We start from the raw sequence: 17,825 nt of genomic DNA on the forward strand, positions 1-17,825 counted from the left end.
TCATAAAAAATAAAATACAAAAAAGTAACCCTTTGCAAGCAACACTTTGCTTCACTGAAGAACGCTCTGCAAAAACAAGGGAATTACAGAGGACACTTCTAAGTCTTTTGAAACTCCACTCAAAGGTGAATGAGTTCATCAGTTGGAAATAGTTTGCTTGGCACATGGCCATGGAGTGTCTTACCGAGGTAGTTGTCATCCTCCGGTTTCCCTGAGTAGCTGTGCTGACGCACATCTATGTTTGTAGCACCACTGGGTATTCGCACCACTTCATTATAGCCTGCAAAGGACATAAATGAATGGAATGTTGTTATGTTGTTGTTGTTGTTTTTTTGGTTATCAACTGTTGGTTAAAAGGTGATGTAAGGTGATTTTTTCTTTTCTTTTTCTTGTTTAAACGTTAACGGTAGGGTAAGTGATTTACTTTTGATACAATAAGTGTTACATGTTAAATCTAGCTCTATATTCTGATAGTACTCATTGCTATAGAGTGTTTGTTCAGTAAAAGGTGTCTCCCATGTCTCTCCAGCTCTTTGCTAAACAGAAAATGCATTTTCAGTGCATTTTTTGATTGGCTCAAATGTTGTCACCTACATGAAAATGTATTTCAATATTCAGTTTACTAAAGAGCTGGAGAGACCCCTGTGACGGAACAAATGCTCTGTAGCAATGATTATTATCAGAATATATTACTTTAACCTTTAAACAAAAATCATAATAATACCAAAAAATATCACTTACCCTACCTTTAAATAGCTCTATATTCCCATTATCAATCATTGCTATAGAGCATTGGTTCTCAAAGTGGGGTCCGGGGACCCCCAGGGGTACTTGAGGGGGTTCCAGGGGGTCCCCAGCTAAATGATGGATAGGAACCAAATGGACCCTTATGGGTCTGTAACTCTGAGAGTGTCCAAATGGAACCAAATGGACCCATTTGGTTCCATTTGGACACTCTCAGAGTTAAATTAACATTGATTTTACTATATAAATTGGGGTCCCAGAGATAGAAATGCCATTCAATGGGGGTCCGTAGCCTAATGGATGTCAAAGTGGGGGTCCTTTGAAGTTAAAATGGTTGAGAATCACTGCTAGAGAGACGTAAAAATCTTCTCTTATGGTGGTCCCTGGCTTATCTTTTCAAATGGGGGTCCGCGGGCTAACAAGTGTCAATTTGGGGGTCCTTGACATGAAAAAGTTTGAGAACCACTGCTATAGAGGGGGGGGGGGGGTCAACGACAACGCACACCCTCTTGTGTAATATTGCTTAAACAGAAGAAGCTCACCGTAGCGCACGCTGTTGAAGGTGCCCGCTACCGTTTTGCAGGAAGAGTTGTCCCCGCCACACACGCCACACTTGTCCCTCCTGGCTTTAGAGTTTAGCACATGGTCACAGCCCGCTTGCTGTAGGGGGTGGGGGGAGGGGGGGGGCGTAGTGGATGAACAAGAAAAGGAAGAAATGAAAAGTGGAAGAAGTAGGGAAGAAAGTAGGAAAAGAGGGAATGAGCGAGAGAGGGCAAAATGTGTCAGAGATACAGGGAAAGTGATACCTGCAGGTAAGTGTGAGGAGTATAGCCCTAAGGACAGTACGGTGCAGTAGGTCATGTTTTTAGTGATTACGCTAGAGGAAGCTCTTCGCCAACCTATGAATGATGCCTTGACTTCCAGAGAAGGAAACAGGAAATTACATCATCCCCCCCAAAAAAACATCCCGTCCACTGCAACGTTATCGGATTTAGAAAAAACTCATCTAGCTCGGATTTCTTCTCCCAGATTGCGTTTTTTTTTTTGTGAATACGAGCTATATTCAACTGCCGATAACAACAGAACGGACGATCGCGGTTACAATGTTTTTGTTCCTGTGGAAAGAAGAGAGATTCCGTGTTGGAAAAAAAAAGATTGTTGGATCGTCAGAAAGACTAAAAATAAGGTAGAACTTCTACCTTATTTTTATGAATTATTCATCAATTAATACCTGGCAATGAATGTGTTAATACCTAAAAAGTTCAGTTCAAATATGATTATTTTGGCGGGTCACGGCCTGAAAAGGTTGAGAACCACTGCAGTAGATGAGAGTGTGAGTGTTACGCACGAAGCCCACAGGACACGCAAGCATAAGCGCACGGACGCTGATTTTCTTCCGCTCCATGAATGCAGCCGTTCTCACTGGCCGCGCATGGACGCTGCACTCGCGCACGTGGGGAAAAAAATCCGCTCTAGGCGGGGAAAAAAAGGGTGTCCACACGCGTATTCTCATAGAAATACATGTTGTGGTTCCACAGATAGAAACCCATTAATTTGTCCCATAGAAATTTCTGAAAATATTTATATAAATTATAGGGCTGGGACTCGATTAAAAAAAAAATCTAATTAATTAAAGGCTATGTAATCAATTAATCACATTTTAATCGCATATCAATATTTGACCTGAGAACAGTGAAAAGCAATTTTTTCAAATGGATTTTGGCATACATCTTTAAGTACATGTACTCAAGAACTGTACTTAAGTACAATTTTGAGGTATTTGCACTTGACTCGAGTATTTCCAATTTCTAATACTTCTACTCCACTATATTTCAGAGGCAAATATTGTACTTTTACTCCACTACAATTATTTGAAAACTTTATTTACTAGTTACTTTGTAGATTTCGATTATTACAACAAACCAATACAGTAACCACTTAAGCCCTATATTGGCCAATTGAAAATAGCAGATCTACAAGCGCAACGCATTGTGAACTTGTAGATCTTTTCCACCACTGGAGGCTGGTGTGTTGTTACTGTTGTTTGATAGTAGTTTAATTAATTATTAATAAAAATCGCGCGCATGTGACCCGCACCTCATCGCGCATTAGTTTAACCAAGCCATCCAGGCTCCTGTTGAATCCTGGCCATAAAACATTCGATTCTGTGTAAAAAAAATATTTGAATATTTAATTATATTAAATACTACATATATACACTATATATATACTTTAATAAATACACAAATATTTTTTAGCACAGATTCAAATGTTTTATGGTCATGATTCACCAGGAGCCTGTATGGCTTGGTTCCAGGCTTAAACTAATTAATATAAATATTTTCAAAAATGAATGGGCTTTCTATAAAGGCAGACGTCCCGGTTCTTCCACTCGCGTCAAACAAACCTGCACCAGTGTGTGGATGTTTTTTTTTGGGGGGGGGTGGGTTTCGGTGCGTTAAGAGAATTGATTTGCAATAAGTGCAACAGCATGAAACAGATGTTTATTGACAAACCCCGATGCTGCAGCTGGCACTAAACTTTTCTATGTGTTTATTTCCTATGAAATGTTGTTCTTGGAAAAGAGGGTGGAAAAAAAAGAAGAGAAAGAAGAGAAAAAAAAACTCCACATCAAACCCAATGACCCTCGGAAATAGTTACACAAGAGATTATTGAGTTATACCCATATCACTGACACACATCTGAAATGAATTCCCCCTCGCAAAACCACCCTTGAAATGGCATCCAAGCTGTTCCATATGTAATTGGCTGTAGTGCAGAACATGTTTATATAGAGGATGAAGACATGTGAATCTTTATGAGGTGTTTATGAAGTAACTAAACCAGCTGTATGTATATGTACGCCGCTATGCATCAGCTTCGCCGAAGGTTTGATTTAGATAAACATAATCGTCTCCGTCGGGTGGAAACCTCATATGTCCAAAACTGTTACTTTTCAGGATTCAAATCCAAAAATAGCAAAAAGTGGCAGATCTACAAGCTCGAAACGCGGTGCGAAGCGACGCGTTTCGAGCTTGTGGATCTGCTACTTTTTGCTATTTTTGGATGCTTTTGTGTGCCACTATTTTTGGATGCTTTTGAGTGCCACTCTAGTATGATCAGGTAGGGCGTTAATTTCCCCAAAAACTCAAAAAGTTGAAATATGGAGATAGGAGGTTTCTGCCCGACAGTAACGATATACAGTCATGGCTCCGTGCTGTTCGGGTCATGGACATACTGTCGCGCTTGTCACTCGTGTGGCTAATGTTCGATAATGCTCTCTGGGGGGGGGGTTGATATAAAAAGAAAAGGTCGCGGCATGCTCACCCTGCACAGGCCTTGGACACAGATGTCGTTGGTGTCGGGTCCACACGGCGTGCCATCGATGACCCGGTCCCTGAGCTGATAGTAGGCCGTGCTGCCGGCCACCCTGCAGAACAGCTTGCACCTGTCTTTCATCAGGACTGACGAGACGGACAGACAGACAGACAGACAGAATTAATTGATAAGCTATCGATGCGGCAGGTTCCAACGATGATTGATTCTCAGTTCAACGTTAAGTCCTGAAGAAATTGTCCAAATGTGACGTGACATTGTGTTCACCGTCGTTCATTCTCCAGGATTAAAGGCATAGTTCAACCCCAAAATGACTTTTTTTTGGTATCGATTATAGTCACCCCATGAATTCATGGATATATATTTTTTTTTGTCGCATTCCTAAGCCAATAATTTGATGACCGGCAGCGGTTCCGGTAGGAGACACAAACTGTCTCCTTTGTTTCTCCTACCGGAACCGCTGCCTACCGGTCCGCTGGTCATCAAATTATTTGCTTACGAATGCGGCAAAAACAAAAAAATATCCATGAAATCAAGTCTCCATGGGGTGACTAATCGATGGATTTTTTATTTATTTTTTCCGGGTGGACTACCCCTTTAACCACTTAAAATTCTGCACTTCATTGTACGGCAAATAGTGCAAATAGGAGATCTGCAAAGTCACAACGTGTTGCGTCATTGCAAAGGCATTGTGAGCTTGTAGATCTTCTATTTTCGCGGAAAGTTTACCTATATTTCTGGGGCGGTGTAACCGCCCCCTATAAGTGAGGTTTGGACACTGACCAATCCTGCACCGTGATTGGCCAATAGTCTACAACGCAGTCTACAACGCTAACCCTTCCACAGTCAATGCAAATCTATACTTTTGCAAAGTCAGCCAATCACATTACAGCTAGTGTCATCACCACTAGCTGTAATGTGATTGGCTGACTTTGCAAAGTCAGGACTGTGATTGGCTAGCGAAACACAGCCACACAGGCTATGAATAGCAGTATGGACTTAAAAAAAACACTTTTATGTTTTTTTTTAAGTGAATCACTTCCATCACTGTGATGACCACTGTGACCACACCGCCCACTTCACACTGGGTGTGATTTTTTTAGAATGTTCGCCTATTATGAGCATGACACGGCCAGAGTAGGGACGCTAGGGCAGTGGTTCTCGAAGTGGGGTCCTTGGGTGGGGGGGGGGGTTCCAGGGGGTCCCCAGCAAAATTAGCTGGTACAGCATCACAATCACTTCAAGCACTTTCTCCATTTCTATGTTGGCTATTCAAAAATAGCAGATATACAAGCTTGCAGCGTTGCAAGCTTTTATATCTGCTATTTTTGAATTTTCTTCTGAAAAATCTCGAAAATGTTCGGAAGATTTCGATTTTTGGGGGATTGTTTTTTTTTAACACAAATCTTCTCTTCTGGGGGTCTCTGGCTTAAAACGTTTTCAGATGGGGGGGGGGGGGGGTCTGTGGCCAAATACATATCAGTTTGGGGGGTCCAATCAGGTTCATGTGGTTAATGCAACGCTGCAGGGGTCTGAGGGACAGGAAAGGGGGGCAGGGGGGGGTAATCCTCACTTCCGCTGTACTTGGGCACCCAGCGCACGTTGGGAGGTAGACCGTTGATGTTGAACTGCCTTCCGTCGAAGCCAGTGCACTGCTCCTCCCTGAAGTCTTTCTTCTGCTTGGAGCAGGGCTCGGAGTTGCAGGAACGGAACTTCATCCGGCGACCCACGCAGTACTTCCCTCCATTCCTGGGCCTGGAGAGCATACACACAGGATCAATGAACTCATCTGATCAGGTGTTGACTCGTCACTCAATCAATGAATTAACCCATTAAGACCTGAGGCCGATTAAAAAAAAAACTGTTTTTCAAAAATAATGTTTTTTTTCCCCACGATTCTTCAAAAATAGCAGATCTACAAGCTCATAGACACAGATCATTGATTCCAGGGGGTCCCCAGCATCACAATCATTTTAACCACTTCCATATACGTATATGGCTATTCAAAAATAGTGCCATGCTGTGAGCTTGTACATCTGCTATTTTTGAAAATCTTTTATTTTTATTTTTACATAAATCTACTCTTCTGGGGGTCCCAGACACAAAACCTTTTCAGATGGGGGTCATGTGGTCAAATACATATCAATTTTGGGGTCCTTGACACAAAAAAGTTTGAGAACCACTGATCTTAAGCGTCATCCATCCCACAATCCATCCATGCATTCATCTGTCCATCCAAATACTTCTTGTCAAAATCCCACAGATCTACAAGCAGGCCGTGTCCAGCCTCCCCCCCCCACTGACCCACCCAGCCAGGATGAAAGGCACCATGACCTAATGTTTACCCACAAATCACCTCCGTTAAAGATCTTCCGTCACAAAGCTTCGCTAAACGCCAGCTATGGAAGGAATTCTCCCCCCAATGCTCCCTTGATCTATCTATGGTACATTGACTAAAAGGCAGGCAGAGGAAAAATGGAGACAAGGTCCAGGAGATATGCGCGACTACAAAGAGAAAAGAAGAGGGCTATCCGTGCATGCGCTTACACGGGTCGGTTGCACTCGCGGGCCGCCATCTTGATGCCGCCGCCGCACGTCCGCGAGCAGGTGCCGAACGGACTCCACACGCCCCACGCCCCCTCCACGGGCGTGGCGTCGTGCTCCTTGGCGATGCACATGCCGTGCTTGCAGTGCTGCAGTGGTACGGAGCAAAGAGAGAAAGAGATGGATGTATTTTATTTCAATTTTCAATGCAATTTATTAGGTTCAAGCCACAGTACACAGGATCATGAATCAATATCAATAGGCTCTATTCACAGCAGCCATATTACGAAGACATTCACAGGTGTTACCAATGATACTATGATACTAATGAAGGCTCTGTTCCATTCTGGTCAAACAGAGTCAGGGTGCTGATATTGTGCATGTTGGCTCACTGGAAACACTCTGCTACACCAGTGGGTCTACAGTTGGGGTCCAGGGACCCTCATGGGCTTCCAAATGGCCCCTTACAGATATGTAACTCTGAGAGTGTAATGTGTTATGGGGGTCGTGGAAACCACTGTGCTACACTAAATGGAACAGAGCCTTCATTGGTATCATTAGTATCATTGATAACACCTGGGAAGGAAGTGATAATATGGCTGCTGTGAATAGAGCCTATTCTGCTCAGACAGAACCTACTTTTTGTGACATTTAACATTCAATACCACACTTAACCCATTTATACCGGCAACTATCCCTTTATATCCGGGAACCCTTTTGAGGTTGTTGTTGCTATGTACAGTATATAGCAACATACATTTTTTGTAATTTTTGAATAAATAGTTGAAGCTTTTCAGAAAACGTAGGTCGGGATTTAGAAGGCGTTTTTTAAAATAGGCCTCAGGTCTAAATGGGTTAACAATACTGAAACAAAAAACTAAAATAAAACTACTACAACATTCAAACTAAAACACCTTCAGTGGCAACCATTGATAAATGTTTCCAATGTGTTGGACCCTGTACCTCTACTGTTATGTTGTTTTCAGTTTTTGTTAGAGGGAGGGAGAGAGAGGGAGGGAGAGAGACCGAAAGGAAGTGCACTCACTGGTTCACAAAGTGGGTTCCGAGGACCCCCAGGGGTCCTTGAGGGGGTTTCAGGGGGTCCCCAGTAAAATATGTTAATATAGCATTAAAATAAGTTGTCCACTTTAACTATGTACATTGGCTTTTTGAAAAGAGACGATCTACAAGCTCACAACGTGTCACAGTGCAAAGCGTTGTGAGCTTGTAGATTGCCTATTTTCCAAAAAAGAAATTGTGGGAAAAAAATGAAATATATCGGAAACTTTAACAACACAAATCTTGCATCTCAATTTGATTGTGGTCCTTTGACGTGAAAACGTTTGCAATAAAGAAAGAGATAGAGAGAGAAAAGAGAGGAAGGAAGCAGGATGGAGAGTGAGCAACATGAAAAGCTTTGGGTCTTTGGAGCTGGCAACACATCTATCTGTTCACATGTCTCACATTCTGCTTTGATGCTAATCTGGGAGAAATTATACAGAGCAAGCAAATGGAAAGAAAGAGAGAGAGAGAGAGAGAGAGAGAGAGAGAGAGAGAGAAAAGAAAAGGGAATTTCACTGAGCACTGCATCTGTCTGGCCCAGAGGACAGGAAAAGAATCATGTGCACATGGTCAATAAATACATTCTTGGGTTGTAACAGTTGGATCCTCTTAAAGCTCTCCGGCAGAGAGATCAACTGACCAACTAGTCTGACTGACAACAGCTTGGTTGTGGTGCAGTACTCGCATAGAATGGGATCGGACACTGACGTAAACAATCCTCAGTTTGTGCGTGTGCGTGCGTGTGCGTGTGCATGTGCATATGCGTGTGCGTTTGTATTATTCAAATTTGAGAAATCGATGTTGTGAGGACCATTTTCCTGGAAAATAAATTTCTGTTTTATGGTTGAAAAATATTTGGGGAGTTAGGTTTACAATTAGTACAAAAACTTTCAGGTTGGGTTTAAGATTAGGATTACACATTTAGAGGTTAGGTTTAGATAGATGGATAGAATACTTTATTGGCAGTTTAAAAAAATCACAACAATGTCATTATTTAGGAAATCGCCGGCCAACGTGGATTATACACAAAAAAGGGCATTCCAGAGTAGTGGCTGCATGATAAAACACAACCCCTGGTTGGGTACCTGTGAGCATCCCTCACTCTGGGCAAGTAATTAAGCAAGTATTTGGGAACTGAAGCATCTAGGATACTGAAGACCAGACACGGTGAGAGATGAGATACTCTCTCCTCCACTCTTAGCCATCCCAGGCTACTGAAGTGGGCGGAGGTAAGATGAGACCTGGGGTTACATTTTAGATGTAACCTCACTAGCTTATTTTGGGAGGTCTGCAGCTTTGTCTTCAGCGACTTGGAGAAAACATGAGGTACATGCATAGTCAAAGTGACACTGAATGAGAGCACCGTACTCACTGCTATCTCGGTGTCCTTGACGGTATCATCGAGCGTAGTTTCAGAAAAGGATATGACAATCGCCCTGCCGTAGTCAAACATGTCTCTAATTTGGTCAGTGTATATAGTTACGTATGTTCAAATGAACAATATGTAAACCTCTAGAAGGGGGTTGTGAGGTGGGTAGGAGACACAGGACCAAGATTGGGTTCAACGTTGCCAGATGAAAATAGCAAAAAGAAGAACAATACACGTGTTTCTGTTGTATGCAAATACAGGGACCTTGTCGTCATGAGATGACACCAGCTTTTTGTGACAGTGAAAACAGTCCTGGAGAATCATAATAGCTGGTAGGTGTGCACAGCAAGCAAGATTATAACTCAGAGAGCTAAACGCAGCAGAGACCAGAGGAAGCATGTTCCTTTATTATAGCACTCACCCCAGATGACAGTTGTTTGTAGGTGGGCGGGGTTGTTGAGGGGGTAGGAGACCCCGGATCCAGGGACATTAAAAAGATAAAAGCCAGAAAAGGAATGAAAATGTGCGGCAATAAAATGGACGAACGAGCCATCCTTGCTTCCCGGGCGACGACACACTCCTTCAGCTTTAAGGACGAGGTGAATATGACTTGGGTAAAGACGAGCCAAACTAGCCACTGAAGCCTACAGACCGAGGGGAGCAGAGAGCTATAGCCACCTGGGTTAAAACGAGCCAAACTAGCCTCAGCAACGTGTCCGCCGGAAAAGAATGTAGATCCTGCTGGGCATTTGTTGACTGTGAGAGAAGAATGTCAGACGACAAGACGTACGTCCAAGCGTTGTCAGTTTGCACGCAGCCTGATGAAGTGTGTGTGTGTGTGTGTGTGTGTGTGTGTGTGTGTGTGTGTGTGTGTGTGTGTGTGTGTGTGTGTGTGTGTTTGTCTAAGGAGGTTCTAAAAGTTCCACAAGTTTTTAACTCCTACGCGTTATGCGTCACATACAGCAACCCAACACATACCCAACACATACCCAACGCATGCGTGGACGCGACTAAGACGACAGCCGTTGCCTCAGATATCTCCATATTATATGCCCATATCAGTCGGATCTACGGTGCAACGTAGGTGTGAGGACTGCGTAGTGGCCGGAACCTCTAGTTTTAAAAAAATGGCTGATCTACAAGCTCACAACGCTTCACGATGTGATGTGTTGTGAGCTTGTAGATCAGCTATTTTTGAATAGCCAAATATGGTTAAACAGATTAAGATTAGGAAGAGGATTAGGGACCCCTTCCCGGACCCCCACTTGCTCAGACCCCACTGATCTAAAACCTTTCCTTCAACAGACACCAGTTCATTCCATGTGCTGTGTTCCTACACAACACTACAACCTGTCATGAAGTCTTGTGCGTTGCGTCGGTGGGTTTCGAGGTGTATACTTGCCTTTCCCGGGGAGCAGTCAGTGCCGTCCGCCCAGGGCATGTGCTGGGTCCTGCACCCCCTCTGGGCCCCCTCTGGACTGGTGCACCACAGCCTGCGGCACTGGGTCTGGAGAACACACAGGAAGACGATTTTTTAATGAATGCCTTTCTTAACCCATTAAGACCTGAGGCCGCGTCTAAAAAAATTCAATATCCCCCAAAAAAAAATCGGAAAAAATAATAATTTTCACGATTTTTCAAAAAATAGCAGATCTACAAGCTCGTAGTGCGGCACTCGGTGCCGCGCTATGAGCTTGTAGATCTGCTATTTTTGAATAGCCAAAGAAATCTAAAGTGACACAGATGCGTTCCAGGTCTTAATGGGTTTAAAATGTTTTGGCAGTTTTTATCAGTAAGCCAAGAACCGAAAAATAGCCGACCTACAAGCTCACAACGCGTCGGCTATTGGTGCATGACACTGGCACGCAAATAGGTATAAATGTTTCACTCAAATTGCAACCCCCTAAACCTGACCTCTAAGTGTCTAATCCTAATCCAAACCTGAATATCTTCCTAAATGTAAACGTATCTCAAAAAACAAACAAAAAAAGGTCAACAATAAAACAACAATTTGTCTTGTGAGGACCAGGAAAAAAGGTCCTCACAATGTCTAGTCCTGAAATTCTGCTATACTTGCCGACATTTGGTCCTCACAAGGATAGTAATACAAACACACACACACACACACACACACACACACACACACACACACACACACACACACACACACACACACACACACACACACACGAATGCGTGTGCACACGTGTAACAGAGTTAACCTTGAGACCTGAGGCAAAACATTGTGCTGAGTGCTGAGAAATATCACTCAATGCCTTCAGCACTTAAAAGGAATACCCCCCCCCCCCCTCCTCTTTTTCTTTCTCTGCTGCACTGTAATTGAATCGGTTATTTTTTACTTATTTTGTTTCATGCATCCTAATGTCATTGTACAATTGTGTACAAGTGTGCTTGATGTTCTGTGTAAAGCACATTGAATTGCCTTGTTGTTGAAATGCGCTGTGCAAATAAAATGGCCTTGCCTTGCCTTGCCTATAGCTACTGACAGAACTTTCATTTGTTGGGTATATTGCTCTTCAGAAAAGGTCAGGAGGAATACTAATTTCACAGCAGACATGCTTTCAACTATGGAGGCCTATAATGATTTTTGACAGATGTTCAACTTACAGTCATTATCAAGCATTGTTGCCCTGAAGGTGACTCCATAGGTATGTGATTATGTTACTGGCCTTTTACACCAATGGTTCTCACACTTTTTCACGTCAAGGACACCCAAATGTATATTTATTTCAGAGACAAGATTTGCGTAATTTTTTCAAACATTTTCGAGATAAAAAAAAGAAGCTTGTACATCTGCTATTTTTGAATAGCCGTATAAATGGATAAAGTGGTTAAAATGACTGTGATATGACTGCTGTATTAACAATTTTAGCTGGGGACCCCCTGGAACCCTCCCCCCAAGAACCGCTGGGGGTCAGCTAGTGGGTCGCAAGGTCGACTTTTCATTGTTGTAAGTGTCACACAACAGTGGGACATAACTCGAACTGCGCTGAGTCAGCTGAAGCGGACTTCGCAAACCCTCGACACGGCTCGCCTGCCGGCTTGCTCGGTGGTGCCTCCAAGTCCGCTTTAGGCGGCACGCCAGTCGTTTTAATTGTTTATTTTTTTTAGCAAACACCCTTTTACGCCTTGGGTTTGAAAACGGCACTTCCACATTCCTGGAGTGCGGAATAGGCTCTATGCACAGCAGCCATATTGGAAAGAAATTGGGCCGATATTCCTTACTTCCTTCACAGGTGTTACCAATGATTCTAATGAAGGCTCTGTTCCATTTCATGTAGCACTGTGGTTCTCAAACCTTTTAATGTCACGGACATTAAAAGGTTACACATCCGTAAGGGGCCATTTGGAACCCCCTTTGGAACCATGAGGGTCGCTGGACCACACTTTGTGACCCACTGGTGTAGCAGAGTGTTTCCAGTGAGCCAACATGCACAATATCCTCACACTGACTCTGTTTGACCAGAATGGAACAGAGCCTTCATTAGTATCATTGGTAAAACCTGTGAAGGAAGTAAGGAAGAGGCCCAATTTCTTTCCAATATGGCTGCTGTGCATAGAGCCTATTGCCCAGGACAGCGCCAGATCAAACATTCGGTCAAACATTTGATGTTAGGTCACATTTGGCCCAAGAAGTCACGATAGGCCGTTTGGGGAGTGAGAGTGTGTTGGTGACAAAGGGCACCTTGTATCATGTTGGTGAATAGTGTGTGGGTGACTCCATCCGTGTGCACACTCACATTTGGTCCTCACACACACACACACACACACACACACACACACACACACACACACACACACACACACACACACACACACACACACACACACACACACACACACACACACACACACACACACACACACTCACACACACACACACACACACACACACACACACACACACACACACACACACACACACACACACACACAGAGAGAGAGAGCATGGGACAGCTTACAGAGATTTCACTCACCATATAAGGGCACACCTGTGTCCCCGGCCCGAATATCAATTCACACTGTTTATTGACATTGTATATCCTCCCGGGCAGCTGCTGTGGGAGACTGTACGGCCTAGAAAGGGGCTCGTCGAGTAAGCACTCGCCATATCCTGTGCTATTAAGAAATAAAAATAAAATGACTTAAAAAAAGAAAAAAAAGGGGAGGAAACAAGAAGACACAAAACAGACAGAAAACACACTCAGTACAGTCGGAGAGGTTTTTTATTCTCTGCACATACACAGAACCCCCTACTACAGCTGTGGTTCTCAAACTTTTTCATGTCAAGGACCCCCGGAAGAGAAGGTTTATGTTAAAAAAAAATATCGAAATTATTCAAAGTTTTCCAAACATTTTCGATATCCTTCAAATATCTACAAAAATATCATATGTACAAGCTTATAGATTGTAGATCTGCTATTTTTGAATAGCCAACATATAAATGGATAAAGTACACATTTTGCTGGGGACCCCCTGGACCCCACTTTGAGAACCACTAGCCCTACAGTACGTGTGCGCTCACTCTGGCCAGTAAACTGTTATTAATCATCTATAATAGGTGTAAGATTGCATCTCTTAACCACTTTTCTGTCATCATTATTGCTCAGGGAATTGCATCAATCAAATGACTTAAGCAATTAAATCAATCAATCATCGAAATAACTTTGGCACTGCTAATTGAACACCATAAATCTCTCAGACAGTGACGCAATAGCTAAATTGTTATCTAGATCAGTGGTTCCCTCAACTTTTTGGCTCAAGACCCGAAAGAGACGTTAGACGTTTGTTAGTGAAACTAGCAGATCTACAAGCTCACAACAAGTCACTTTATGCGCTGCTATTTTCCCTTAGGCCTATCATAAATAAAATGATACGATTTTTTTTTTTTTTTATGAAATTGATAAAAAGTTTGATGATGAAAAGTTTAAACTTTTGATTCATTTTTTGTATGTAGGAAATGGAAAAAAGGGGATATTTACTCGCGAACTATAACAATTGGTCCGCGGGAAACAGTGATCTAGATCAGTGGTTCTCAACATGGGGGTTGGTACCCCCAGGGGGGGTCCCCAAATGATTTTGGAGTGGTTCCTTTGATAATTTGCTTAATATGCAACATTGGTGTCTCACTCAACAGTAAACAAACCAACATACAGTATAGGTGTATTCAGGGTATCTGCACATTTCTATAAAGTTATAATTTAATGATTTTTCAGACCTTTTTAATACCTCTAAAATGAAAAATGTAATCAACAAACTATACTATACAACTTTTTTTTTTAAACATTGGCCAAATTGTCAAATATTAACTTAAGAAAGAGGCAAAACATTTGAAAAAAGCTGATCTACATGCTCACAATCGATCAGCTATTTCCACAATATTTATCTGTAGAACCGAGTCAAACTCAATTGAATCCCTCAACTCAACTCCGCGCTTGTCAGGGTGGGGGTCCCCACTCCCCAGTTCAAATGTGATTATTATTATTATTATTAAAAAAAACAATTGTGGGGGGGGGGTCATGGCCTGAAAAGGTTGAGAACCACTGGTCTTAGATAATCCTCTATGCTTGTTGAAAGGAGTTCGACCTACTCGAGGAACTCTGTGATGTACTTGCGGCTGCATTTGGACCACATCCAGGGGTTGGTGTTGTAGTTGAGCGTGGGCGCCATCACATGCTGCTGGATCTTAGCCCCGTCCTCTTTGCACTTGTTGCTGTCGTCGTGGGGCATGTTGAACCTGTCGGGCAGAAGATGTTCAAACAAAACGTGTCATGTTTGTGTCATCGTCAACGGTGGCGGTGACGCAAAAAACTACCGTACAGTAGATCACTTCTTTAACCACTTAAACCCCATTATGGTTGAGCGCGAAAATAGCCGATCGACAAGCTCACAACACATCGCATCGTAACACAAAAGCTTCTAGATCTGCTATTTTCAAATAGCCGATCTAACAGTATACAGGTTTAAAGTGATTATGTAGCCTACAGTAGTTGCTTGTTTTCATAGACCTAGTTGTTTATTTCTCTCGCAAAATCTGCCAATCTGCTGCCCCTACTGGCTCACCTGCCCGAGGAGCTCCTCCCACCAGGAGGATGTAGTGCCTCCACCTTTACCAACGATATTCAATGATTAAAGATAAACCATCCCCATAGTCCATATTCACACGGCGGCCATTTTGGAATTTAACATTGCGTTGCTATGGCAACTAGGGTGGCAACTGGGGTGGCATTTAATTGACTTAATGGCAATATGGCCGCCGTGTGAATATGGTCTATTGGCTCTATTCACAGCAGCCATATTATGAAGACATTCACAGGTGTTACCAATGATACTAATGAAGGCTATGTTCCATTTAGTCTAGCACAGTGGTTTCCACGACCCCCATAACTCTGAGTGTACAAATGGAACCAAATGGACCCTTATGGGTCCATTTGGTTCCACATCGGTGTACACTCTCAGAGTTACACACCTGTAAGGGGCCATTTGGAAGCCCATGAGGGTCCCTGGACCCCAACTGTAGACCCACTGGTGTAACAGAGTGTTTCCAGTGAGCCAACATGCACAATATTAGCACCCTGACTCTGTTTGACCAGAATGGAACAGAGCTTTCATTAGTATCATTGGTAACACCTGTGAATGTCTTCATAATATGGCTGTTGTGAATAGAGCCTATTGGGCCACTAGAGGCAAAATGGTACACAAATCGGCAGATCTCGCGAACGTCTTACTTACTGTATATGCAGTAATATGCAGTATTGTGTTGATCTAAAAACATGTTTTAATTTTTTATTTCCTGAAACGTTAATATTTTGGACAGCTGGTTTCTGCCCGACAGGCTGAGATATGTATTTCCACCCGACAGAGACACTATTCACTGAGGTGGTGGACAGGAACTTTACCACCCCGAGCATCTATCAGTTAATGTGAAGTGTTTAAAAAAGATCACTATTTCCCTGTGACAAAGGAGACAGACGGGTAGAGAGAGAGAAGTGCTTTTGGGGAGACGGTCTGTGGTGTGGTGTGCATGTGGGGAGGGAGAAAAACAATCAGGAAATAATAATAGTAATACCCAAGGACCATTATCTAGGAGGAAATAGGACTGTGGCAACGCAGACTTTAAAGATTAAACGAAGTGTTTCATTTGCGAGCCGAAATGGGTCCTTTTGTAGTCACTGGAATCCATATCGTCTCTGTCGGGTGGAAACCTCATATGTCCAAAACTGTTACTTTTCAGGATTCAAAGTCAAAAATAGAAAAAGTAGCAGATCTACAAGCTCGAAACGCGTCGCTTCGCGCTGCGTTTCGAGCTTGCAGATCTGCTACTTTTTATGCTTTCGTGTGACGCTGTAGCATGATCAAGCAGGGTGTTAATTTGCGAAAAAACGCAAAAAGTTAAGAATATGGAGACAGGAGGTTTCTGGCCGAAAGCAACGATTATGTGAATGTAATGCTGCCGTATGCTATTTGTACAGTCTGACTCCCGCCGGATACTATGTGGCAACAGCTTGAATGAACCTGAAGCTGAGCCGGGTGAATGTAAAGGCAAAAACCTTTCAGAGTTTACGGGTAAAGTAAATAATGCCCATTGGATAGGTACAGTAGGACACGGTCGGTGCTACTCTGCTCACCCAGCCGACAGGTACCGTATAGCACCGAGCTCCATGTGCCTACGCATTCTTCCAGCAATGTGGTCACCTCTTGATGCGGATAAAAGAAAAAGAAGGAATTCAACAATCCCACCTTTTGTGTGTCGAGTTAGAAAGAGCATTTTGTTTGTTAGAGATACAGTATGTAGGGCTGTTAGGGTCTGTAACAGTCTCCAATATTAGCAAAGTCAGCCCATGGGCTCCGAGCTGACTCGGGGCTTTGTACAATGCAGACTTTTTTTTTACAGAAGGTCAACAAATTTGCGGCCCTGAACAACCTTACACTGCAGTTTCCTTTCTCTCCTTTATTCAACCATGGGGGAAAAACTTGAAACTGATTGAAAATGTTTTTTGTTTTTTTTGCCGTACCTCTATTTGATAAAGTAATTATGAAAAGAAAGAAAGGAGAAAAAAAAGAATTAGTGATCAGGGAAAAAGGAGATTAAATAGCAGTTAATCTCTCCCCCTAAATGGCCTCAAGAATAATGTTTATTGGACTTAGTTCTTCAAGGGAGGGGAGATGATAGCTTGCATTTCTGGGACCTAGTGAAGCTCCACCAATCTCCCTGGGCACTGATAGATTACTAAATAATCGCGTAATCCCAATTATTTGAGATAATCACAATTATTTTGCATAATTGTTTTTATGTTTTTACAAAATATTAAATATGGCGTATCTTGGACAAAATACAATATTTATTTTGATCGGTCAATCTCAGTCATTTCTTTGTGTATTTAAGTTGTTTTGTCATAGCAAATGTTTTTTTGTTTACTAAATGTCACAATCATGAGAGCCCCATAGGTGCCAACGTGAATCCACAGCTCTCGCTAACCAGAAATAGTGACCCCAGCTCAGAGAAATCAGCCATTCAAATCGGAGGAAAAGACCAGGCGCACTTACACGTGACCGAGCTCGTGAGCAATGGTGAACGCAGTGCTGAGTCCGTTGTCCTCGCTGATGCTACAGCTCCTGTAAGGATCGCACACTGTCCCCAGCTCCGCGAGACCTTCAAGAAAAACGTGGATGTTTTTTAATATTCATCCACATCATTGCTATTATCATTACCATCACAATCGCCATGGTCATGATTAAATTACTCTTT

General features: G+C 42.8%; 1 protein-coding gene across 1 annotated transcript in view; it reads right to left on the minus strand.

The window, feature by feature from the left end:
• adamts9 (ADAM metallopeptidase with thrombospondin type 1 motif, 9) overlaps positions 1 to 17,825 on the minus strand; it is a 68,563-nt gene that overhangs the window by 36,990 nt on the left and 13,748 nt on the right. The window contains exons 8-16 of the mRNA XM_084063210.1: positions 17,624 to 17,729; positions 14,667 to 14,813; positions 13,054 to 13,195; positions 10,458 to 10,562; positions 6,628 to 6,773; positions 5,654 to 5,835; positions 4,072 to 4,208; positions 1,287 to 1,404; positions 185 to 280 (exon numbers count right to left, since the gene is read on the minus strand). Of these exons, the coding sequence (XP_083919336.1) occupies positions 185 to 280; positions 1,287 to 1,404; positions 4,072 to 4,208; positions 5,654 to 5,835; positions 6,628 to 6,773; positions 10,458 to 10,562; positions 13,054 to 13,195; positions 14,667 to 14,813; positions 17,624 to 17,729 (1,179 nt within the window). The remainder of the gene's footprint in view (positions 1 to 184; positions 281 to 1,286; positions 1,405 to 4,071; positions 4,209 to 5,653; positions 5,836 to 6,627; positions 6,774 to 10,457; positions 10,563 to 13,053; positions 13,196 to 14,666; positions 14,814 to 17,623; positions 17,730 to 17,825) is intronic.

Source organism: Gymnoscopelus microlampas (assembly GCF_963454915.1).
Source record: "Gymnoscopelus microlampas genome assembly, chromosome: 7".
In the NCBI taxonomy this organism is placed as follows: domain Eukaryota; kingdom Metazoa; phylum Chordata; class Actinopteri; order Myctophiformes; family Myctophidae; genus Gymnoscopelus; species Gymnoscopelus microlampas.